General features: G+C 44.5%; 1 protein-coding gene across 7 annotated transcripts in view; it reads right to left on the bottom strand.

Annotated features, from left to right (window-relative positions):
• Positions 1 to 4,249: 4,249 nt before the first annotated feature.
• cnot4b (CCR4-NOT transcription complex, subunit 4b) overlaps positions 4,250 to 20,240 on the bottom strand; it is a 194,130-nt gene continuing 178,139 nt past the window's right edge. For 4 of the 7 annotated variants that reach the window (XM_068051068.1, XM_068051071.1, XM_068051069.1 and 1 more), the window contains one exon: positions 4,250 to 5,432. In XM_068051068.1, coding sequence (XP_067907169.1) covers positions 5,137 to 5,432 — 296 coding nt within the window. In that variant the 3' untranslated portion in view covers positions 4,250 to 5,136. Of the gene's footprint in view, positions 5,433 to 14,593; positions 14,636 to 20,240 lie in introns of all 7 variants that reach the window. The other 3 variants (XM_068051066.1, XM_068051070.1, XM_068051067.1) reach the window with 1 other exon arrangement.

Genomic DNA, 20,240 nt, shown 5'->3' with positions numbered 1-20,240 from the left:
AACCTGCAAGTCTTTTTGGCTGTGGGAGGAAACCGGAGCACCCAGAGAAAACCCACGCAGACACAGGGAGAACTTGCAAACTCCACACAGGCAGTACCCAGAATTGAACCTGGATCGCTGGAGCTGTGAGGCTGTGGTGCTAACCACTGCGCCACTGTGCCGCCCCTCAGCATTCCTAGCCCAGTAACATAACCACTGTACCTATGGATCAGTATATTTCTAATTTATTGCTGTCACACTTGCTCCTTCGTTAGGAAGTTAACAGTGTATAGCCAACTTCAAGCTGGCTTCAGCTCAATTCCAAAACAGAACAATTCCTTCTAGCCAAGCCGAATGAGCAATGAAGAGCACAGAACGGTCTACTATGGTTCCAACTTAGTAATATTCTGCCCTGCTACTTATGGGACATGGCATTACAGCCACAAAACCCCAATACATCCACCTCAATTCACCATTATAGAAACTATTTAAAAGTTACTTATTGTGCCAGCTGTCTGTGATAGTACAAGCACATTGGTACTCTTTGCCTATACCTGGCTGTCTCTCTGATGTCTTCTCAACTCCTCCACTGTTTTTGATCTGTCACACAGCTTATCTGACATCCATGACTGAATGAGCAGAAATTTCTTCCAACTAAAAATTGGGAAACCTGCAGCCATTGTCTTCAGTCCCTGCCATAACCTTCATTCCTGAGCCACTGATTCCATCCCTCTCTCTAGTCACTGTTTTGAGACTGGACCAAACCGTTTGCAACCTGGGTGTCATATTTGACCCCGAGCTGTGCTTGACATATTCACTCCATTACGGAGACTGCCTACACCTCCCTTCATAACATCACCCGATTCCGTCCCTGGTGCTGAAATCCTCAGCCATGCCTTTGTTATCTCCAGACTTGATTATTCCAATACTCTCCTGGCCAGCCACCCATCTTCCACAAACTTAGTCATCTAAAACTGCTGCCCCCAGATCCTAACTTACACAAAGTCCCATTCGCTCAATACCTCAATTTTAAAATTCTCAACCATGTTTTCAAATCCCTCCTTGCCTTGTGGCCTTGCCCCTCCCCATCTCTGTAACTTCCACCAGCCCGACAATTCCCGAGCTAACTGTGCTTCGACAATTCTGGCTTCTTGAGCATCGCCAAATTCAATCACTCCACCACTGGTGGCTATTCCATGTCAAGGCCCTAAGTTGCAGAATTCCCTCCCTTAACCTCTCTCCTCCTTTAAGATGCTTCTCAAAACCTACCTCTTTGACCAAGCTTTTGGTTATGTCCTAATGTTTCCTTATGTGCTTTGGTGTCAAGTTTTGTTCTTGCAATACTCCTGTGAAGTGCCTTGGGACTTGTTACCATTTTAAAAACTCTATATATAGTCATAGAGAGTTGTACAGCACAGAAACAGGCCCTTCGTGTCTGTGACGGCCATCAAGTACCTATCTATTCTAATCCCATTTTCCAGCACTTGGCCTGTAGCCTTGTATGCTATGGCATTTCAAGTGCTCATCTAAATACTTCTTAAATGTTGTGAGGGTTTCTGCCTCTACCACCCCTTCAGGCAGTGTGTTCCAGATTCCTACCACCTTCTGGGTGAAATTTTTTTTCCTCAAATTCCCTCGAAACCTCCGGCCCCTTACCTTAAATCTATGGCCCCTGGTTAGTGACACCTCCGCTAAGGGAAAAAGTTTCTTCCTATCTACCCAATCTATGCCCTTCATAATTTTGTATACCTCAATCAGGTCCCCCTTCAGCCTTCTCTGCTCTGAGGAAAACAGCCTTAGCCTATCCAGTCTCTCTTCATTGCTGAAATGCTCCAGCCCAGACAACATCCTGGTGAATCTCCTCTGCACCCTCTCCATTGCAATCACATCCTTCCTATAGTGTGGTGACCAGAACTGTACACAGTACTCCAGCTGTGGCCGAACTAGCGTTTTATGCAGCTCCATCATAACCTCCCTGCTCTTATAATCTATGCCTCGGCTAATAAAGGCAGGTATCACATATGCCTTCCTAACCACCTTATCTACCTGTGCTGCTGCCTTCAGTGATCTATGGACAAGTACACCAAGGTCCCTCCGTACTTCCTAGGGTCCTACCATCCATTGTATATTCCCTTGCCTTCCAAAATACATCACCTCACACATTCAAAGGATTAAATTCCATCTGCCACTGCTCTGCCCATCTTACCAGCCCATCTATATAGTCCTGTAATCTAAGGCTTTCCTCCTCATTATTTATGACACCACCAATTTTCGTGTCATCTGCGAACTTACTGATCATACCTCCTATATTAACATCTAAATCATTAATGTACACTAGACAGCAAGGGTCTCAGTACTGATCCTTGCCATACACCACTGGTCACAGGCTTCCAATCGCAAAAACAACCCTTGACCATCACCCTCTGCCTCCCGCCACAAAGCCAATTTTGCCCTGGATCCTATGGGCTCTTACCTTCTTGACCAATCTCCCATGCGGGACCTTATCAAAAGCTTTACTGAAGTCCATGTAGACTACATTAACTGCTTTACCCTTATCTATATTCCTAGTCACCTCCTCGAAAAATTCAATCAAGTTTGTTAGACATGATCTCCCCCTGACAAAGCGATGTTGACTATCCCTGATTAATCCCTGCCTCTCCAAGTGGAGATTAATCCTGTCCCTTAAAATTTTTTCCAATAGTTTTCATACCACTGATGTTAGATTCGCTGGCCTGCAATTACCTGGTTTTCCCCTACTACCCTTCTTGAATAATGGCACCACATTAACTGTCTTCCAGTCCTCTGGCACCTCTCCTGTGGCCACAGAAGATCTGAAAATTTGTGTCAGAGCCCCTACCACCTCCTCCATTGCCTCACATAACAGCCTGGGATGCATCTCATCTAGGCCTGGGGATTGATCCACTTTTGAGCCCACTAAAACCTCCTCCCTTTCAAGGCTAATTTGTTCAAGTATATCACAATCTCCCTCCCTGATCTCTACACCTACATCGTCCTTTCCATAGTGAACACAGATGAGAATTAATCATTCAAAACCTCACCTACATTCTCTGGCTCCACATACAGATTGCCACTTTGGTCCCGAATGGGCCCTACTCTTTCCCTGGTTATCCTCTTACCCTTAATATACTTATAAAGCACCTCAGGATTTTCTTTTATCTTGTCCGCCAGTGTTTTTTCATGGACCGTCTTCGCTCCCCTAGTTACTTTTTGAAGTACCCCCCCCCCCCTTACACTTTATATACTCCTTCTTGTTATTATATTAGAAAAACAAATTACTACCTTTCACCTATACCTGGCTGGCTCACCCTCAGTTTTAGCCCATTCAGTCTGACGCTGAAGCACAGGCCTGGGTTCAGTTGACCATCCAAGTTCAGGACTTATTGACCTTCACTTCTGTTGCTGTTTCCAAATATAAAATCCCCTTTACAACAATGTCATTTTCTTGTATTTTGGATTGGGGGCAGAGATTCCTTAAAAATTGGTTAGTATTTACATGGGGTGCTTGGAAGTTGGGTTAATATTTGCAGGGGATCCTCAGAAGTGATAAAGATGCACAGGCGGTCCATGGTTTCTACTCGCAGGAGGATCTTGGGAGTCGGTTAATATTCACAAGGGATCTTTGGGAATTAGATTGATATATGCAGGGAGATCTCAGGAGCTGGTTAACATTCACGGGGCTCCTTGGGAGTTGTAATTGTAGCGTGGGAGTTGGTCATATTTGCAGGGATCCTAAAAAGTGGTAGAGATTCACAGGCAGTGCATAGCACTCGCGGGGTGAGCTTGGGAGTTAGGCTAATATTCAAAAGTGATCGATAGTTGGGTTGATATTTACAGGGGTATCTCGTGAGTTGGGTTAATATTTGCAGGCAGTCCTTGGCAGTTAGGTTAACAAACACACAGCTCCTTGGGAGTTAGCTCAATCATCTCATGGGTCTAGTTAATATTTACAAGAGGCCCTCTGGATTTAGTATTTATAGGGGGTGCTTGGGTGTTGGTTAATATTTGAAACAGGGTCGAGTATGCGTCAGTATTTGTAAGGGGCCCTTTGGAGTAGGTCAATATGCACAGGAGGTCCATGCAAGTTGCTTACCAGAACACCCTACATCAAGTGCAAACAAGATGTCTGACTTCCATGAAACTGATGGACATGGGTCCCTCTGCAGGACCTGGCAAGGCTATGTTGATTTGTCAGTGACGCATGTAGATGAATGCAAGAACAGACACATATGTAGACAAAACGCAGCAGGGTCAAGTTTTTTTTTTATTATTTAAGATTTAGTTTCGAATCTGAAGAGGTACATTTTTTTAGTTTTAGCGTCAAGGTTAACCACACTCTCTTCAAATACTGCACGATGTCCAGAACCTACAGATTACTTGAAGCGGCAGGCAGAGTTTCAAGAAGTTGTGCTCCTGATGAATGAAGTGACCCCCAATGCAGTGCTATCCCAGAGCTCCCATTCCAGTGAACTTTAAATGTCAAGAGAGACAGACAGACAGAGAAAGACAGATAAAGAAATGAGTATATACCACGCTGTGTTCAGCTGTTCTTTTATTGTTGTCTAGGTATTAAATTTGTGAATGCGTTTTAAAACATATTTCTTGTATTATTTAAGCTAAAGTCAAAATTAAAAAATCAAATTGTTTTAGTCAACTCATCCACTCCTCAGCTACATGCCCATATAACCACTAATCAAAACGCTTACCCAGCACGTCATTCCCCTGCTGACCATGAACTCATTGTTAATTATACATTATGTATGAATTTTGACACTTGTGTGTTGTATTGTGTAGTTTTCACATTCACCTGACTTGTAGTGGGTTGTCCTGAAATGTGATGTGTAACTTAATATTGCAAGTACAAGCACGATGGACCAAATGGCCTCCTTCACTGTTGTACTGGCCAATTGTTCTAGGTGATTCTTGTGGATTGGACACTGGTCAGCAGGAGTAACTCCAGCCACCTGAGGGGGGAGCATGCTGTCAAGAGACTGGTGAGCAGAAAAATCTCCCAGTAATTCTAACATATCGCTGTGATTGCATTGCATCTGGCACTGATCAGGAACTGAGATTATGTGTAGTCAGAGAGAAAAAGAAAGAGAAAGAGAGGGAGAGAAGAGGGAAGGAAATCAGTTTTCCTTAGTGACGATCCAATGCAGAGCTCTGTAGAAGATCTGTGGGGGTTTTGTTGGGGGGTCTGAAGGTGGTCTGGAAACCTGGAGGTGGAGAGTGAAAGTTGCCTGGGTTGGAGGGTGGAGGGTAGGGGGCCCAGCCAGCTCTGTGTAAGGGAATCTGTGTGTTGAAGGGGTTACTGTGCCCGGTCTGTGCTGCCGTGGGGCCGTCTACTTCTGTCAGTGTCTGGAGCGACTTCAGCCAATGTGGAGGGTTCTCATCCTGCAGACTGTCTAAACTGTTCCCCGTAGATGCTGGGACACCTGTGGAGAGAGAGAGAGAGAGCACACACACATTAGACACCTGTTTGAGTACTCAATGTTCATTCATACACTCAAAACACAGTCTAAAGTACTGAAGTAGAATTATACAACACAGCAGGAGGCCATTCGGTCCATCGCGCCCACACCAGCCATTTGGAAGTGTGATCCATTAGTCTCACACTCCTTTCTTTCCCCATAGCCCTGACAATTTTTCCTTCTCAAGTTCATTGCCACTTCCCTTTTCAAAGTTACGATTGAAGCAGCTTCCATCATTTCAGGTACTACATTCCAGATCGTAACTTGCTGCGTAAAAAACATTCTCATCTCCCTCCTGGCTTGTTTGTTAATTATTTTAAATCTGTGTCGTCTGGTTACCAACTCTCTTGCCAGTGAAAACAATTTTTCCTTATTTACTCAAAACTCATAATTGTTAACATGTCAATAAATCTCTAACTTTCTTTGCTCTGAGGAGAACAATCTTTGCTTCCCGAGTTTCTGAAGTGGGCGACAGCTTACTGAAAACTTGCTCGAGCAAAACTCCAACACCGATTTAACCACATCAAAAAGCCCCTGTCGACATGTCCTTGCTAACCATTGCCCATTAGCCTCTCTGATGCCTGAGGTTAATCAACTAGTAGTTGAGCCATACAGACCAGGAAGGTCAGAGATTCAATCCCTGGCCAGAGGTGCATTCCGGAATCTGAGCAGGATGTAAGCAACTTAAGAGGGTAAGAGAAGATCAAACACATTATGAGAAACAGAAGTTTTTTTAAAAAAAGGGCTTTGAAAGCAGTGCAAGAGGCAGAAAGGTTAGATGGATTTTGGGAGAGTTCCACAGGGATGAAACACCAGGTTCAGGCAGCAGAACAAATGGAACAAGTATTGGCAGTCAGTGAATCAGGGTGGGCCCAAGGATTAGCAAAGTCAGATGAGCATTATCAAGTCCATTTTCTGAAACACAAGGAGCTGGTTGAGGAAGGGGCTGACTGGTGAGGGAGACTGATGCTGAACCATTCGGATTTGCAGGTTGTGAAGGGTACAGACAGGGAGGCTGACAAGAGGAGCATTTGTGAAAATATATCCTAGAGGAGAGTTTTAACAGTGGAAGACCAAGTTCAGATGAAGCAGAATAGTCCAGAAGTTGGAAAGAGACAGGCCTGATGTGGCATGGGAAGTTCAACGCAAGGTTAACAGAACAAAGAGGTTGTTATCCACCAGGCTAAGTCTGAGCACATGGTTGATGGAGGGGAGGCAAGAGGGACACAGATACTGGTGAGAGCCAAACAGAATGATTTAAGTTTGGCTTGCAATGAACAAAGGGAGTGAGAACTCAAGCAGAGCCTGGCATGAGTCAGTACAGTAACAACCCTGAGCCAACAGTGAGGCCAGAGATATAGAGCTGGGTAGCATTGCCACAGATCGAAACTTTGACTGCATCTGCTAATTGTCAGTGAGGGGAAGGAAATATGTGAATAAGAGAGCGAGCAAGTATGGAATCCTACAACTCAGGTGGGTGCAAAGGATCCCATGACATTAATGGAAGAGGAGCAGAGTGCTCCACTGGTATACGGGTCGACATCAACCAACATCACAAACTGTTCCGAAGAAGGGTCACTGACCCGAAACGTTAACTCTGCTTCTCTTTTCACAGATGCTGCCAGACCTGCTGAGTGGTTCCAGCATTTCTTGTTTTTATCACAAACAGATTATCTGGTCATATATTTCTCTGCAAATTATGAGACCTTGCTGTGTGTAATCTGACTCCCGTATTTCCTGACATCACAACTGTGACTGTACTTCAAAAGGAATCCACTGGTTGTGAAATGCTTTGGGATATCCAGAGGATGTGAAAGATGCTATACAAATGCAGATTCACAGAGGTTTCCTAAAATACAGTCGAGTCACACCAGTCTGCCATATCTAGAGGGGGAAAAGCTTTATAATAGCATTTATCAACTCTAAGATCCTGCACAATTCTGCTTACCACTGATGTAAGTCTGCCAGGTTTTACTGGTACTGTCACAAGGCTGATTGCATTGGTAAAGATAACAAACTCCAGACAAGACTCTACCTAACATTATACAGTGACAGACCTGCACCCAACAATACAGTACCCCAGTGTTAGTGACAGATTTAAACCCAACAGGACTGTACCTTAATGTTAAGCAACAGACTTATATCTACCAATACCGTACTCCAATGTTGCACAGCTCAACATGCTCGGCGAAACACAAAATATGGAGTACTTACAATCATTTTACTGCATGATATACGCAGGTCAAGTTAACGGAGTAGGAAAATTTTACGCACCCATTATACTCCACTGAATTCCTAGTGGCAGCACAATGAAATAATAGGAAAGGAAATTTTATTAAAGCCTCATCTTTTGCCTTAAGATCCTCATTGATCGGAAGCTAATTTTTCAGACATTTAGACTCTGTAGGTCACCATTCCATGGATTGGTTTACTAACTGCTGAGTAGAATCTAGCTGTAGATATTAATTCAGCAAAGATAGCAGCTCCTGCCTCATTTATGAAGCCCCACTGACGGAGATTTATGGATATGGGGTAAGGCTATTCCTTCTGAGGAGAAATTCACATCAACCATCTACTGTCCCAATTTAGAATGGAAACTGTAACAGAAAAATATTCCTGTTAACTTCTGAAATAACAGAACAATCTTCTACGGACCAATGGAAAAGATCAAGAAACAAAGATCCAAGAAAGAGAGTTCAAGATCTTTTAGCAGCTAATTTCTTGCATTTCCCCCCCCCCCCCCCCAACCACCTCCAGTAGGTAATTTCTTGCTGGGTTACAGTCCTATAGTGAAGTTACCCTTTTGTATCTCACCCAATGCCCTATCCTGTTATTGCGAGTCCAGATATGAAATGGTCAGCTATTTAACCACAATTGGCAATTACCTTCCCCACCAGCCCCCCACCCCACCACATCTGAAGCATTAAACTGGCTTTTCTCCTTACAGATGCCAGTGAACTGGTTATTTTAAAAAATTATCTTTTTTCAGTTCAGCATTCTGAACATTGGTTTCAAACAGAAGGTGGGTGTGTGGAGGGAGAATCATTCTTGTAGGTTAGTTAACCCCTACCCCAATGCATTTGATCCCAGTTGACCAATTCCCTATTGTATTCAGTTTAATTACCATTTCCTTTCCTAGTACAAAATAGCTCCAACTGAACAGAAATCACGAGTTAATCTACCTAGACATGCCAGCATGGATATTGGATTCAGAGTTAGGTGTTGACTTGGAGGTTTCATCACATGCCCTCCCACCTACAATGCCATGCCCAAACAGCCTTTCCCCCCCCATTTTCAGTATTTCTTTAACTAACAGAAATATTCAAATAAAATGGAAAAAAAAGAACTCATTTTAATGTCTTTTTTCCTGTCCAGGAAATTAATCTTCAATTCCTTGAGATTCCAGGACAATTCTGGAAATTTGCAATCCTATTTGATATAAGTATGATTCCAGGAATATGCTCTCCTTAGAATACTTTAATAGGATACCCTTATGTCCAATGAAAAGGTTCTGAATATTACTGACTGGTTTTACTCGAATTGGGGCGGCACAGTGGCGAGCACTGCAGCCTCACAGCTCCAGTGACCTAGGTTCGGTTCTGGGTACTGCCTGTGCGGAGTTTGCTAGTTCTCCCTGGAACCTGTGTGGGTTTCCTCCGGGTGCACCAGTTTCCTCCCACAAGCCAAAGACTTGCAGGTTGATAGGTAAATTGGCCATTAGCAATTGCCCCTAGTATAGGTAGGTGGTAGGGAAATATAGGGACAGATGGGGATGTGGTAGGAATATGGAATTAGTGTAGGATTAGTATAAATGGGTGGTTGATGGTCGGCACAGACTCAGTGGGCCGAAGGGCCTGTTTCAGTGCTGTATCTCTCTAAAATAACAGTGGGTTATAATTCAAACCTGCTTTCTGCATTAGCCAGGCATTGTGTAATTGATAATGTATTTTATAAGTGCTTTAATGAACAGGTGCTATAAACATGCTTGAAATACCACCACTCCCACTACACACAATTCCACCTGAAGGATGAGATTCTCATTGCAGCCTAGTTTCACAGATGCCAACAGCCTTCTAGTATCTCACTCAAGGAGTCATTCTTCATGTTTGAAAGATATCATGGACTACTCTACCATAGAGGGCATCACAACACTGCTGCACACAACCTCTACAAGTTGAATCTTCACTGAATACAGTTAGGAGCAGGGACCTTTACTGACATTCTCCTCCATCCCCAGAGGCATTGGGACCAATTTTAGCAAACCCTCTAGAATGGGCAGTAGAAAGGGAGTTAGAAAGCCAGATCAATAATAGAATAATCTGGGATATGGAACACCAAGCAACAGATAGGAATCAGGGCAAGAGGAGCAATTTAACCACTTGGTAAACCCATTAATACTTCACAATCGTTCACTCAATTGATCAATTTGGACCAGAAGGTTGAAGTTTGGATTTCTAAACTCCTTTGGAGTGAGCTTTCAGTCAGGCTGGCTGCAAGTATGCCGATCAGTGGCCCCATGCACAGGAAAAATACCAGGGCAGGTTCCCACGAGAAACTGTGACCAACAGGCGGGGAGAGGTTTGGGCTCAGCTGTAATCTCGGCACCTCCCCCTCCATGATTAGATAGTCTGCTGGCATTCACTTGAAGATTATGTGAATTAAGGGCATTCCAGAGAGGAGCTCTGGAACTATACACCAAAGGGGATAATCCCTTCAACAGAATAAGCCTAAAACAGTACAAGATTAGAAACATAGGAACAGGAGGAGACCATTCAATCCCTAGGGCCTGCTCCACCATTCAATTAGATTATGGCTGATCTGTATCTTAATTCCACTTACCCACCTTGGTTGCTTATGTCTTAATACCCTTACTCAACAAAATTTATCAATGTCAGTTTTGAAAATTTCAATGTTCTTTGGAAGAGGCAGTTCCAGATTTCCACAATGTGTGAAGAAATGCTTCCTGCCATCGCCCCTGAAATGCCTAGCTCGAATTTTACGGCCATTCCATATGTCTTAGGACTCCCACACCAATGGAAAAGTTTCTACCGATCTACCACATCAATTCCTTTCAAAATCCTTATATACTTCAGTCAAATCACCCCCTTAACCATCTATATTCCAAGGACTACAAGTCTAGTTTCTTCACTGACAGAACAGATTTTTGTTTTAAAAGCCGGTCTTTTGGTCAAGGTCGGAAAGGGAGAAGCCAATGGCTGATTTCCAAAATCCCAATGTCGGAAATCTGCCATTCGGCAGAAATTTCGCATCCCTCCAACACATCACCTCGAACGATTTCCCAGCACATGGCAGACCTGCATCCACCTGTATTTCATCCAAATACTACACAGCTCACAAAAGAATTTTACAGCCAGAAGCAGACTATTCACCATACCAGCCCTGTGCTGGTGCTTATGCTTCACATGAGTCTCCTCTGATTCCACTTCATCCCAACCTACCAACAAAACCTTCTATCCCTTTCTCCATCATTCAACTAGTTTCCCCTTAAATGTATTTATGCTATTTGCCTCAACAATTCCACATGGTACTGAGTTCCATATTCTCAACACTCTTGAGTAAAGAGGTTTCTTCTGAATTTCTTACTGGATTTATTACTGACTATCTTATGTTTATGGTCTCTAGTTTTGAACTCCCCAACAAACTCACAATGTTCACTCAAAAATCGACCCAAATTTGGAAGGGCAAAGCCTATAATGGTGCTGCTTTTCACCACTTCAATCCTAAAATTTCATCTTTTTGCTTTACTTTTGCTTTACTAATACATTTGTTACATAATCAACTCTCCTGTTATACTAGATATTAAAAAAGCATCAATTTACATGAATTTGACAAATTAAAGTACTTCAACGTCTCATCAGCAAGCAGTAAATCGCAAATACTTCTCAAAAGTTGTCAGAATAAACTATTCAATGGCTTCATTAAGCACATAATTCACACACAATAGCTCATAACTCTACCATAAAACATCTTGCATCATTCCATTTACCCATGGTTAAATGGCATCATTTAATTGGAACAGCCTGCGTTTATATAGTGCCTTTAAAATAGTAAAGCAGCCCAAAATGCTTCACAGGAGTGTTATCTAACAAAATTTGACAGCAAGCCACATATGGAGAAATTTGGACAGGCTTGGCCAAAGACGTAGATTTTAAAGGAGTGTCTTAAAGGAAGAAAGTGCGGCAAAGAGGCAGAGAGATTTCTGGTGGGAATCCCAGAGCTTAGGGCCAACTAGCTGAAGGTTGCCAATGGTACAGTGATTAAAATCAGGTATGCACAAGAGTCCAGAATCTGGGGGAGTTTACAGAGATAGGGAGGGGTGAGGCCATGGAGTGATTTGAAAAAAAAGGATGAAAATGTTAAAATCAAATTTAGGGCGGCACAGTAGCGCAGTGGTTGGCACCGCAGCCTCACAGCTCCAGCGACCAGGGTTCAGTTCTGGGTACTGCCTGTGCGGAGTTTGCAAGTTCGTCCTGTGACCGCGTGGGTTTCCGCTGGGTGCTCTGGTTTCCTCCCACAGCCAAAGACTTGCAGGTTGATAGATAAATTGGCCATTGTAAATTGCTCCTAGTGTAGGTAGGTGGTAGGAGAATGGTGAGGATGTGGTAGGGAATATGGGATTAATGTAGGATTAGTATAAATGGGTGGTTGTTGTTCGGCACAGACTCGGTGGGCCGAAGGGCCTGTTTCAGTGCTTTATCTCTAAATAAGATGTTGCTTGACTGGGGATCAATTTAAGTCAGGTGACAGGTAACAGGACTTGGTGTGAGTTAAGACATGGGCAACAGAGTTTTGGATGACCAAGTTTATGGAGGATAGAATGTGAGACACCAGCCAGGAGCGTGTTGGAATAGTGAAGTCTAGAGGTAACAAAGGCATGAATGAGGGTTTCAGCAGCAGATGAGCTGAAACAGGGACAAAGTCAGAGAGGTGGAAATAGGCACTCTTAGTGATGGCGTGAATATGTGGTCCGAAGCTCATCGGAGGGTTAAATATGACACCAAGATCCTGAACAGACTGGTGCCAGGGAGAAGGATGAGGTCAGTTGCAAAAGAGCAGAGTTCGGAGCTGAGACTGAAAACAAAGGCTTCAGTCTTCCTAATTGTTACCAGAGTGTCTCCTTACAATGCAGCCAAGTGCTGACATCACCAGAGCGGTCCAGAAATGCACACATGCATAGAACACATTCATCCTTGCGCACGCGCAAAATGCACCTGAGCTTTGCCAGCTTGCCAGTACTAATACCCGCGAATAAGTCATCACGCAAAGGGACGTCAGCCTCCAGTGTGGGTTTTGGAAAATGCTCTCAAATTGCCGTTTCTCTTCCTTGCTCCCTCCTGCAACAGCGCCTTAATTGCCGTTTCTCTTCCCTGCCGTTCTCTCCCGTGCCCGCCTGCTCATCGCTTCATCCCGCCACTCACTTGCCTCGTTTGCTCCCCTTCTTCACCTACACCCACCACCCCCCCCACCCCACCAACCTGCTGCTTCTCCGGGCAGCGACGCAGGGAGCGAGCGGTGGGAGGTAACGGTGACCAGGAAAGATGGGCACAGATTTTGGGGGGTGGGGGGGGGGAAACAACATGGGTCAAGAACTTGAGAAAAGATAGATTGCAGAAGGGGCAGTAACTTTCAAGGAGGGATAAGGGTGGAGGAGGGCAGTAAACTCAGAGGAGAGAGAGTATGTTGAGTTGAGATGGAGGTTGAAATCACTGAGGATGAGAAACTATTTGGTGCACAGGCCGAGGGGTCAAGGGTTTTTCTTTTTTAAAAAGGAAGTATGGGATGACAGCAGATTTAAAGGAGAGGGGGACAACATCTGAAGAAAGAACTGTTCACAATATTGGATAACATGGGGACCAGAAGGGGAAGCTGGTGGTCAGCAGTTTAGTGGAAATAGGATCAAGGGAGCCATGGTGGATATCATGGACAAGATGAGCTGAGAGTGAGCATAAGGGGAGATCCGAGAGAAACTAGAGAAAGATGTGAGTTCAGAGTTAGGGCAGGGGGAATCATTAGAGGAAGTTTGGTCGGGTGGGCTACTGACAAAGTTGTCCATGAAAGTTGCACTTAGTGTAGGAGGAGAGACAGGGATAGGGGGTAGGAAAACAGTTTGCAGTACAGAAAAGCAGCTTGGGGTTATCTTTGCATTCCAGATGATATTGCAATAGTGAGCAGTTCTGGCAGATGAGAAGACAACCTGATAGTGCTTTATGATCCAGTCAGATCTGGTGATGGGTGGCTGAATCAATCGTCTGCAACATCTTTTCAAGTCTGCATCCCTGGGACTTAAGAGAGCAGAGATGAGGACCATCCTGGTGGAACAACCACAGAAGTAATGGTTTTATTGGGGACTAGAGCACCAAAGGTAGAGGTGAGGGGTCAGTTAAGCAAATCAGTGGCTGCAAAAATATTGTGGTGAATGGAGGGCCAAAGGCATGATAGTTGGAATTATGAAAGTGCAGCGGCAAGTGAATTGGCAGATAGTTTTTTTTCCAGGAACTGTTACAGGAGGAGGTAGGGTTGCAGCATGGAATGGGAATGTGGATGGAGAGCAATACAAGGAAGTGATCAGGGATGGCTTTACCTGTGGAATGATACAATGGGTCTGGCAAGGGGTGGGCATGAATATGGGTTGGGGAATTTACATGGAGGGAGAAACTTAGGGAGGATAAGACGACAGTGAACTCTGAGGACAGAGAACATCAAGAGCGGAGATGGCGGTTGAAATCACCGGGGGTGAGAAGTCATTTGGTGCAGAGGCTGAGGGAAGAAAGCAGTGAAGGTATGTGAGAATTTTTTTCTTATAGTACTTGGGAAGACAGTACAGAATGAGGATTTTAAATAAGAGGCAACAGCGGTGGAACAATGAGAGATGCTCAAAGGAGGAAAAAGTGCCAGAGTAGAGGGTCAGGCCAAGGTGAGATTTGGTGATAAGCACTATCTTGAAATTGACAAACCAATTTTAGCATTTAAGAGAATTAGCCTCGAGCCATTTTCAAATCCCTGGACAACACAAAATGAACTCTTCCCACTATTTTAACACGAATGTTGCAAGACAACACGACAAGTAAACCATTCATATAAAATAAAATTAACAAAAAATGAACCTTTTCTCCTTGAATCTCTAGATTGGTTCCTGGAATGAGGTCCTATGAGGAGAAATAAAAGTAGAATAGGTCTATATTCTCTAATTTAGAAGAATGAGGGGTGAGCTCATTGAAATGTATAAAATTCTTAGAGAGTTTGACAGCACAGATGCTGAGAAGCCAGTTCCCTGGTTCGAGAGTGTAGGAAATGGGGTCATGTTTCAGGATGAGGTGTTGGTCATTTAGAACTGAGATGAGGAAGAATCACTTTATTTAGGGTTGTGCATCTTTGAATTTTTCTATCCCAGATAGGTGTGGATGCTCAGTCTATGGAGTATAGTCAAGACAGAGATAGGTCAAATTTTGGACGCTAAGAGACTCAAGGGATATGGCAATAGGGCAGGAAAGTGGAGTTGATGTAGAAGATCAGCCAAGAGCAGGCTTGATGGACAATATGGTCTACTCCGGCTCCTATTTCTTTTATGTTCTTAACCCTCTGATCTGCTTCAGACTAGTGGGCCAGGAGCTGCACGAGGGACCCAGAAAATGCACTTTGGACAGTTAACAAAAGGAGGGTATTTTCAAAATCAGTTGAGACCACACTCAACAGCCCACACAGTGCATCAATAATCCACAATGTTTTTATTTACTTAATTACTTTAGGCAATATTCTAGAACCAATGAAGTTACATCAGACAATCACAATATAAAAAAATTTGAGTTAACATGAATAGCTCAAACCAGCCCCAGCTCAGCAAGTCTAGCCAGCGAATAGCTGAGCCATCCAGAACAAAAGGTATTGGGATTGATTTCAGTCCAGACAATGATTGAAGCACTGCAACTAACCTCCACCAGGGTTCAAAACTCCCAATCACTACCCAATGACTGCCTTTGGAAGTGAATACCTTGAAAGCGTTAGCAGATTGTTGAAGATCAGTTACACTGGACTACTCAAGCAGATACTGGGGAGCATCTGGCATCTGAAAAATTGTGCCCACCAGTGGGTAAGCGGGGAATGGGCAGGGATGATCCAGCACTTGTGGGGCTGTATAGGGAGACGGTTGGCAGCTGTGGATCTACACTTAATATAGGATACAAATAAAAAAGAATGGGCCAAGGCTGATTTTATTCAAACCAATTGTAAATGAAGCACTTAGCATGGTGCTGACATTAACATGCTGCTAGCATGTTGAACAGAGTAGATCTCATTTTAATCAGAGCATGCTTGCAGCAATTTATTTCCAACTGAAGTTTGTCCAAAGTATACAGAACACAAAATGAAAGTGGATTTGACAGCTGGCAGTGCCTGCACTAATACTACACAAGCAGCAATGTTCAGGATCCCAAAGACATGAATCTGAGCCAGTACATTGCTGGTGCTTTCAGTGTTTGGCTATTGAACCCATTTGTAATGGTGGCTGTAATCAGACAGAGACATGGAATGACCCCAGGAGTTTGCTGCACATTGATCTGTTAACTCGTATTGTAGAACTATTTACCATGGCCTTCGGTGTGTTTCTACACGTGATGGCTCAGTACATTGCTTTTCATTCACTGCTATTGATCCTGCCTTTCCCATATTATGCTGTGACTCCTGAGAGCTCTCTCTCAATGCGAACTCAAATAAATAAGTCTCAGCTTTGCTTTCTTCTGCCCAATCCTCTGTCCTAAGGTGTCAATTGACAGGAACTTAAATCACAGCCAGTGACCAAATAATACAAGCAAAGTGTTGTGCTCAGTTTAGAAGGCAGAAATGGTGCAGCAGCAATTACATTTATACTATGAAAGTGGCGAGTAGACAAAGTTTAACTTTATTCGATATCTGTTACAGATAGCAGCGGAGGTGCGTGAACGGGCTTACAGCTGAGAAGTCAATTTCAGCGTAAGTTTAAAAGTGAATTCCCTTTTGTTTTCGGAGGACCAGGGGACTGCTGGGTAAGGAAAAGGGTATATATTTGTGTGGTGACTGTACCCGAGACACTACACGTGTAGTGTCTCCCACCCACCCTCCTCCTCTAACCAAAAAAAAGGACTCTGGTGTGTTGATAAGGTAAACTTTTTATTTGGGAAGTTCTGTCCGTTGGATTGCTAACCTAACAAGTTTTGACTTTTTGTTTTTTTGGTTTTTCAGTAGATTTGTTGGGAATTTGGAATAGTGGGAATGGAGATTAAGGCAGTTGTATGTTCCTCCTGCAGAATGTGGGAGGTAAGGGTCGCCAAGAGTGTCCCTGCTGACTGCATCTGTGGGAAGTGCACCCAACTCCAGCTCCTCGAGAACCGCGTTAGGGAACTGGAGCTGGAGCTGGATGAACTTCGGATCATTCGGGAGGCGGAGGAGGTTATTGAGAGGAGTTATGGGGAGGTAGTCACACCTCAGGTAAAAGAAGTAGGTAGATGGGTTACCGTCAGGGGAAGGAGAGGGAACCAGCAGGCAGTGCAGGGATCCCCTGTGGCTGTTTCCCTCAACAACAGGTATACCGTTTTGGATACTGTTGCGGGGGACGACTTACCAGGGGTAAGCAATGGGGTACAGATATCTGGCACAGAGTCTGTCCCTGTAGCTCAGAAGGGAAGGGGGAAGAGGAGCAGAGCATTAGTCATTGGGGACTCCATAGTTAGGGGAACAGATAGGAGGTTCTGTGGGAACGAGAGAGACTCACGGTTGGTATGTTGCCTCCCAGGTGCCAGGGTTCGTGATGTCTCGGATCGTGTTTTTGGGATCCTTAATGGGGAGGGGGAGCAGCCCCAAGTCGTGGTCCACATAGGCACCAACGACATAGGTAGGAAGAGAGATGGGGTTTTAAGACAGAAATTTAGGGAGCTAGGGTGGAAGCTTAGAGCAAGAACAAACAGAATTGTTATCTCTGGGTTGTTGCCCGTGCCACGTGATAGCGAAGCGAGGAATAGGGAGAGAGAGGAGTTGAACACGTGGCTGCAGGGATGGTGCAGGAGGGAGGGATTTGGTTTCCTGGATAATTGGGGCTCTTTCTGGGGTAGGTGGGACCTCTACAAACAGGATGGTCTTCACCTGAACCAGAGGGGTACCAATATCCTGGGGGGGAGGTTTGCTAGTGCTCTTCGGGGGGGGGTTTAAACTAATTCAGCAGGGGAATGGGAACCCAAATTGTAGTGCCAGTGTACAGGATGTTGAGAGTAGTGAGGTCAGGGATATGGTTACAAGGAAGCAAGAGGGCACTGGCAAGCAAGAACCTGGTTTAAAGTGTGTCTATTTCAACGCCAGGAGCATCCGGAATAAGGTGGGTGAGCCTGCAGCATGGGTTGGTACCTGGGATCTCGATGTAGTGGCCATTTCGGAGACATGGGTAGAGCAGGGGCAGGAATGGATGTTGCAGATTCTGGGATTTAGATGTTTCAGTAAGAACAGAGAAGATGGTAAAAGAGGGGGGGGTGTGGCATTGTTAATCAAGGAGAGTATTACAGCGACAGAAAGGACGTTTGAGGACTCGTCTACTGAGGTAGTATGGGCTGAGGTTAGAAACAGGAGAGGTGAGGTTACCCTGTTGGGAGTCTTTTATAGACCTCCGAATAGTTCCAGAGATGTAGAGGAAAGGATAGCGAAGATGATTCTCGACAGGGGTGAGAGTAACAGGGTAGTTGTTATGGGGGACTTTAACTTTCCAAATATCGACTGGAAATACTATAGTTCGAGTACTTTAGATGGGTCAGTTTTTGTCCAGTGTGTGCAGGAGGGTTTTCTGACACAGTATGTAGACAGGCCAACCAGGGGCGATGCCACATTGGATTTGGTACTGGGAAATGAACCCGGCCAGGTGTTAGATTTAGATGTAGGTGAGCACTTTGGTGACAGTGATCACAATTCGGTTAGGTTTACCTGAGCGATGGGCAGGGACAGGTATATACCGCAGGGCAAGAATTATAACTGGGGGAAAGGAAATTATGATGCGATTAGGCAAGATTTAGGATGCATAGGATGGGGAAGGAAACTGCAGGGGATGGGAACAATCGAAATGTGGAGCTTATTCAAGGAGCAGCTACTGCGTGTCCTTGATAAGTATGTACCTGTGAGGCAGGGAGGAAGTTGTCGAGCGAGGGAGCCGTGGTTTACTAAAGAAGTTGAAGCGCTTGTCAAGAGGAAGAAGAAGGCTTATGTTAGGATGAGACGTGAAGGCTCAGTTAGGGCGCTTGAGAGCTACAAGCTAGCCAGGAAGGATCTAAAGGGAGAGCTAAGAAGAGCAAGGAGAGGACACGAGAAGTCATTGGTGGATCGGATCAGGGAAAACCCTAAGGCTTTCTATAGGTATATCAAGAATAAAAGAATGACTAGAGTTAGATTAGGGCCAATCAAGGATAGTAGTGGGAAGTTGTGTGTGGAATCAGAGGAGATAGGGGAAGTGTTAAATGAATATTTTGCGTCAGCATTTACAGTAGAGAAAGAAAATGTTGTTGAGAATACTGAGATTCAGGCTACAAGGCTAGATGGGATTGAGGTTCACAAGGAGGAGGTGTTAGCAATTTTGGAAAGTGTGAAAATAGATAAGTCCCCTGGGCCAGATGGGATTTATCCTAGGATTCTCTGGGAAGCTAGGGAGGAGATTGCAGAGCCTTTGTCCTTGATCTTTATGTCGTCATTGTCGACAGGAATAGTGCCGGAAGACTGGAGGATTGCAAATGTTGTCCCCTTGTTCAAGAAGGGGAGTAGAGACAGCCTTGGTAATTACAGACCTGTGAGCCTCACTTCGGTTGTGGGTAAAATGTTGGAAAAGGTTATAAGAGACAGGATTTATAATCATCTTGAAAAGAATAAGTACATTAGAGATAGTCAGCACGGTTTTGTGACGGGTAGGTCGTGCCTCACAAACCTTATTGAGTTTTTCGAGAAGGTGACCAAACAGGTGGATGAGGGTAAAGCAGTGGATGTGGTGTATATGGATTTCAGTAAGGCGTTTGATAAGGTTCCCACGGTAGGCTATTGCAGAAAATACGGAAGTATGGGGTTGAAGGTGATTTAGAGCTTTGGATCAGAAATTGGCTCGCTGAAAGAAGACAGAGGGTGGTGGTTGATGGCAAATGTTCATCCTGGAGTTTAGTTACTAGTGGTGTACCGCAAGGATCTGTTTGGGGCCATTGCTGTTTGTCATTTTTATAAATGACCTGGAAGAGGGTGTAGAAGGGTGGGTTAGTAAATTTGCAGATGACACTAAGGTCGGTGGAGTTGTGGATAGTGCCGAAGGATGTTGTAGGGTACAGAGAGACATAGATAGGCTGCAGAGCTGGGCTGAGAGATGGCAAATGGAGTTTAATGCGGAAAAGTGTGAGGTGATTCACTTTGGAAGGAGTAACAGGAATGCAGAGTACTGGGCTAATGGGAAGATTCTTGTTAGTGTAGATGAGCAGAGAGATCTTGGTGTCCAGGTGCATAAATCCCTGAAGGTTGCTAACCAGGTTAATAGGGCTGTCAAGAAGGCATATGGTGTGTTAGCTTTTATTATCAGGAGGATCGATTTTCGGAGCCACGAGGTCATGCTGCAGCTGTACAAGACTGGTGAGACCGCACCTGGAGTATTGCGTGCAGTTCTGGTCACCGCATTATAGAAAGGATGTGGAAGCTATGGAAAGGGTGCAGAGGAGATTTACTAGGATGTTGCCTGGTATGGAGGGAAGGTCTTACGAGGAAAGGCTGAGGGAA

Source organism: Heterodontus francisci, chromosome 18 (assembly GCF_036365525.1).
Source record: "Heterodontus francisci isolate sHetFra1 chromosome 18, sHetFra1.hap1, whole genome shotgun sequence".
Lineage (NCBI taxonomy): Eukaryota > Metazoa > Chordata > Chondrichthyes > Heterodontiformes > Heterodontidae > Heterodontus > Heterodontus francisci.
This window is presented reverse-complemented; position numbering and strand designations above follow the sequence as displayed.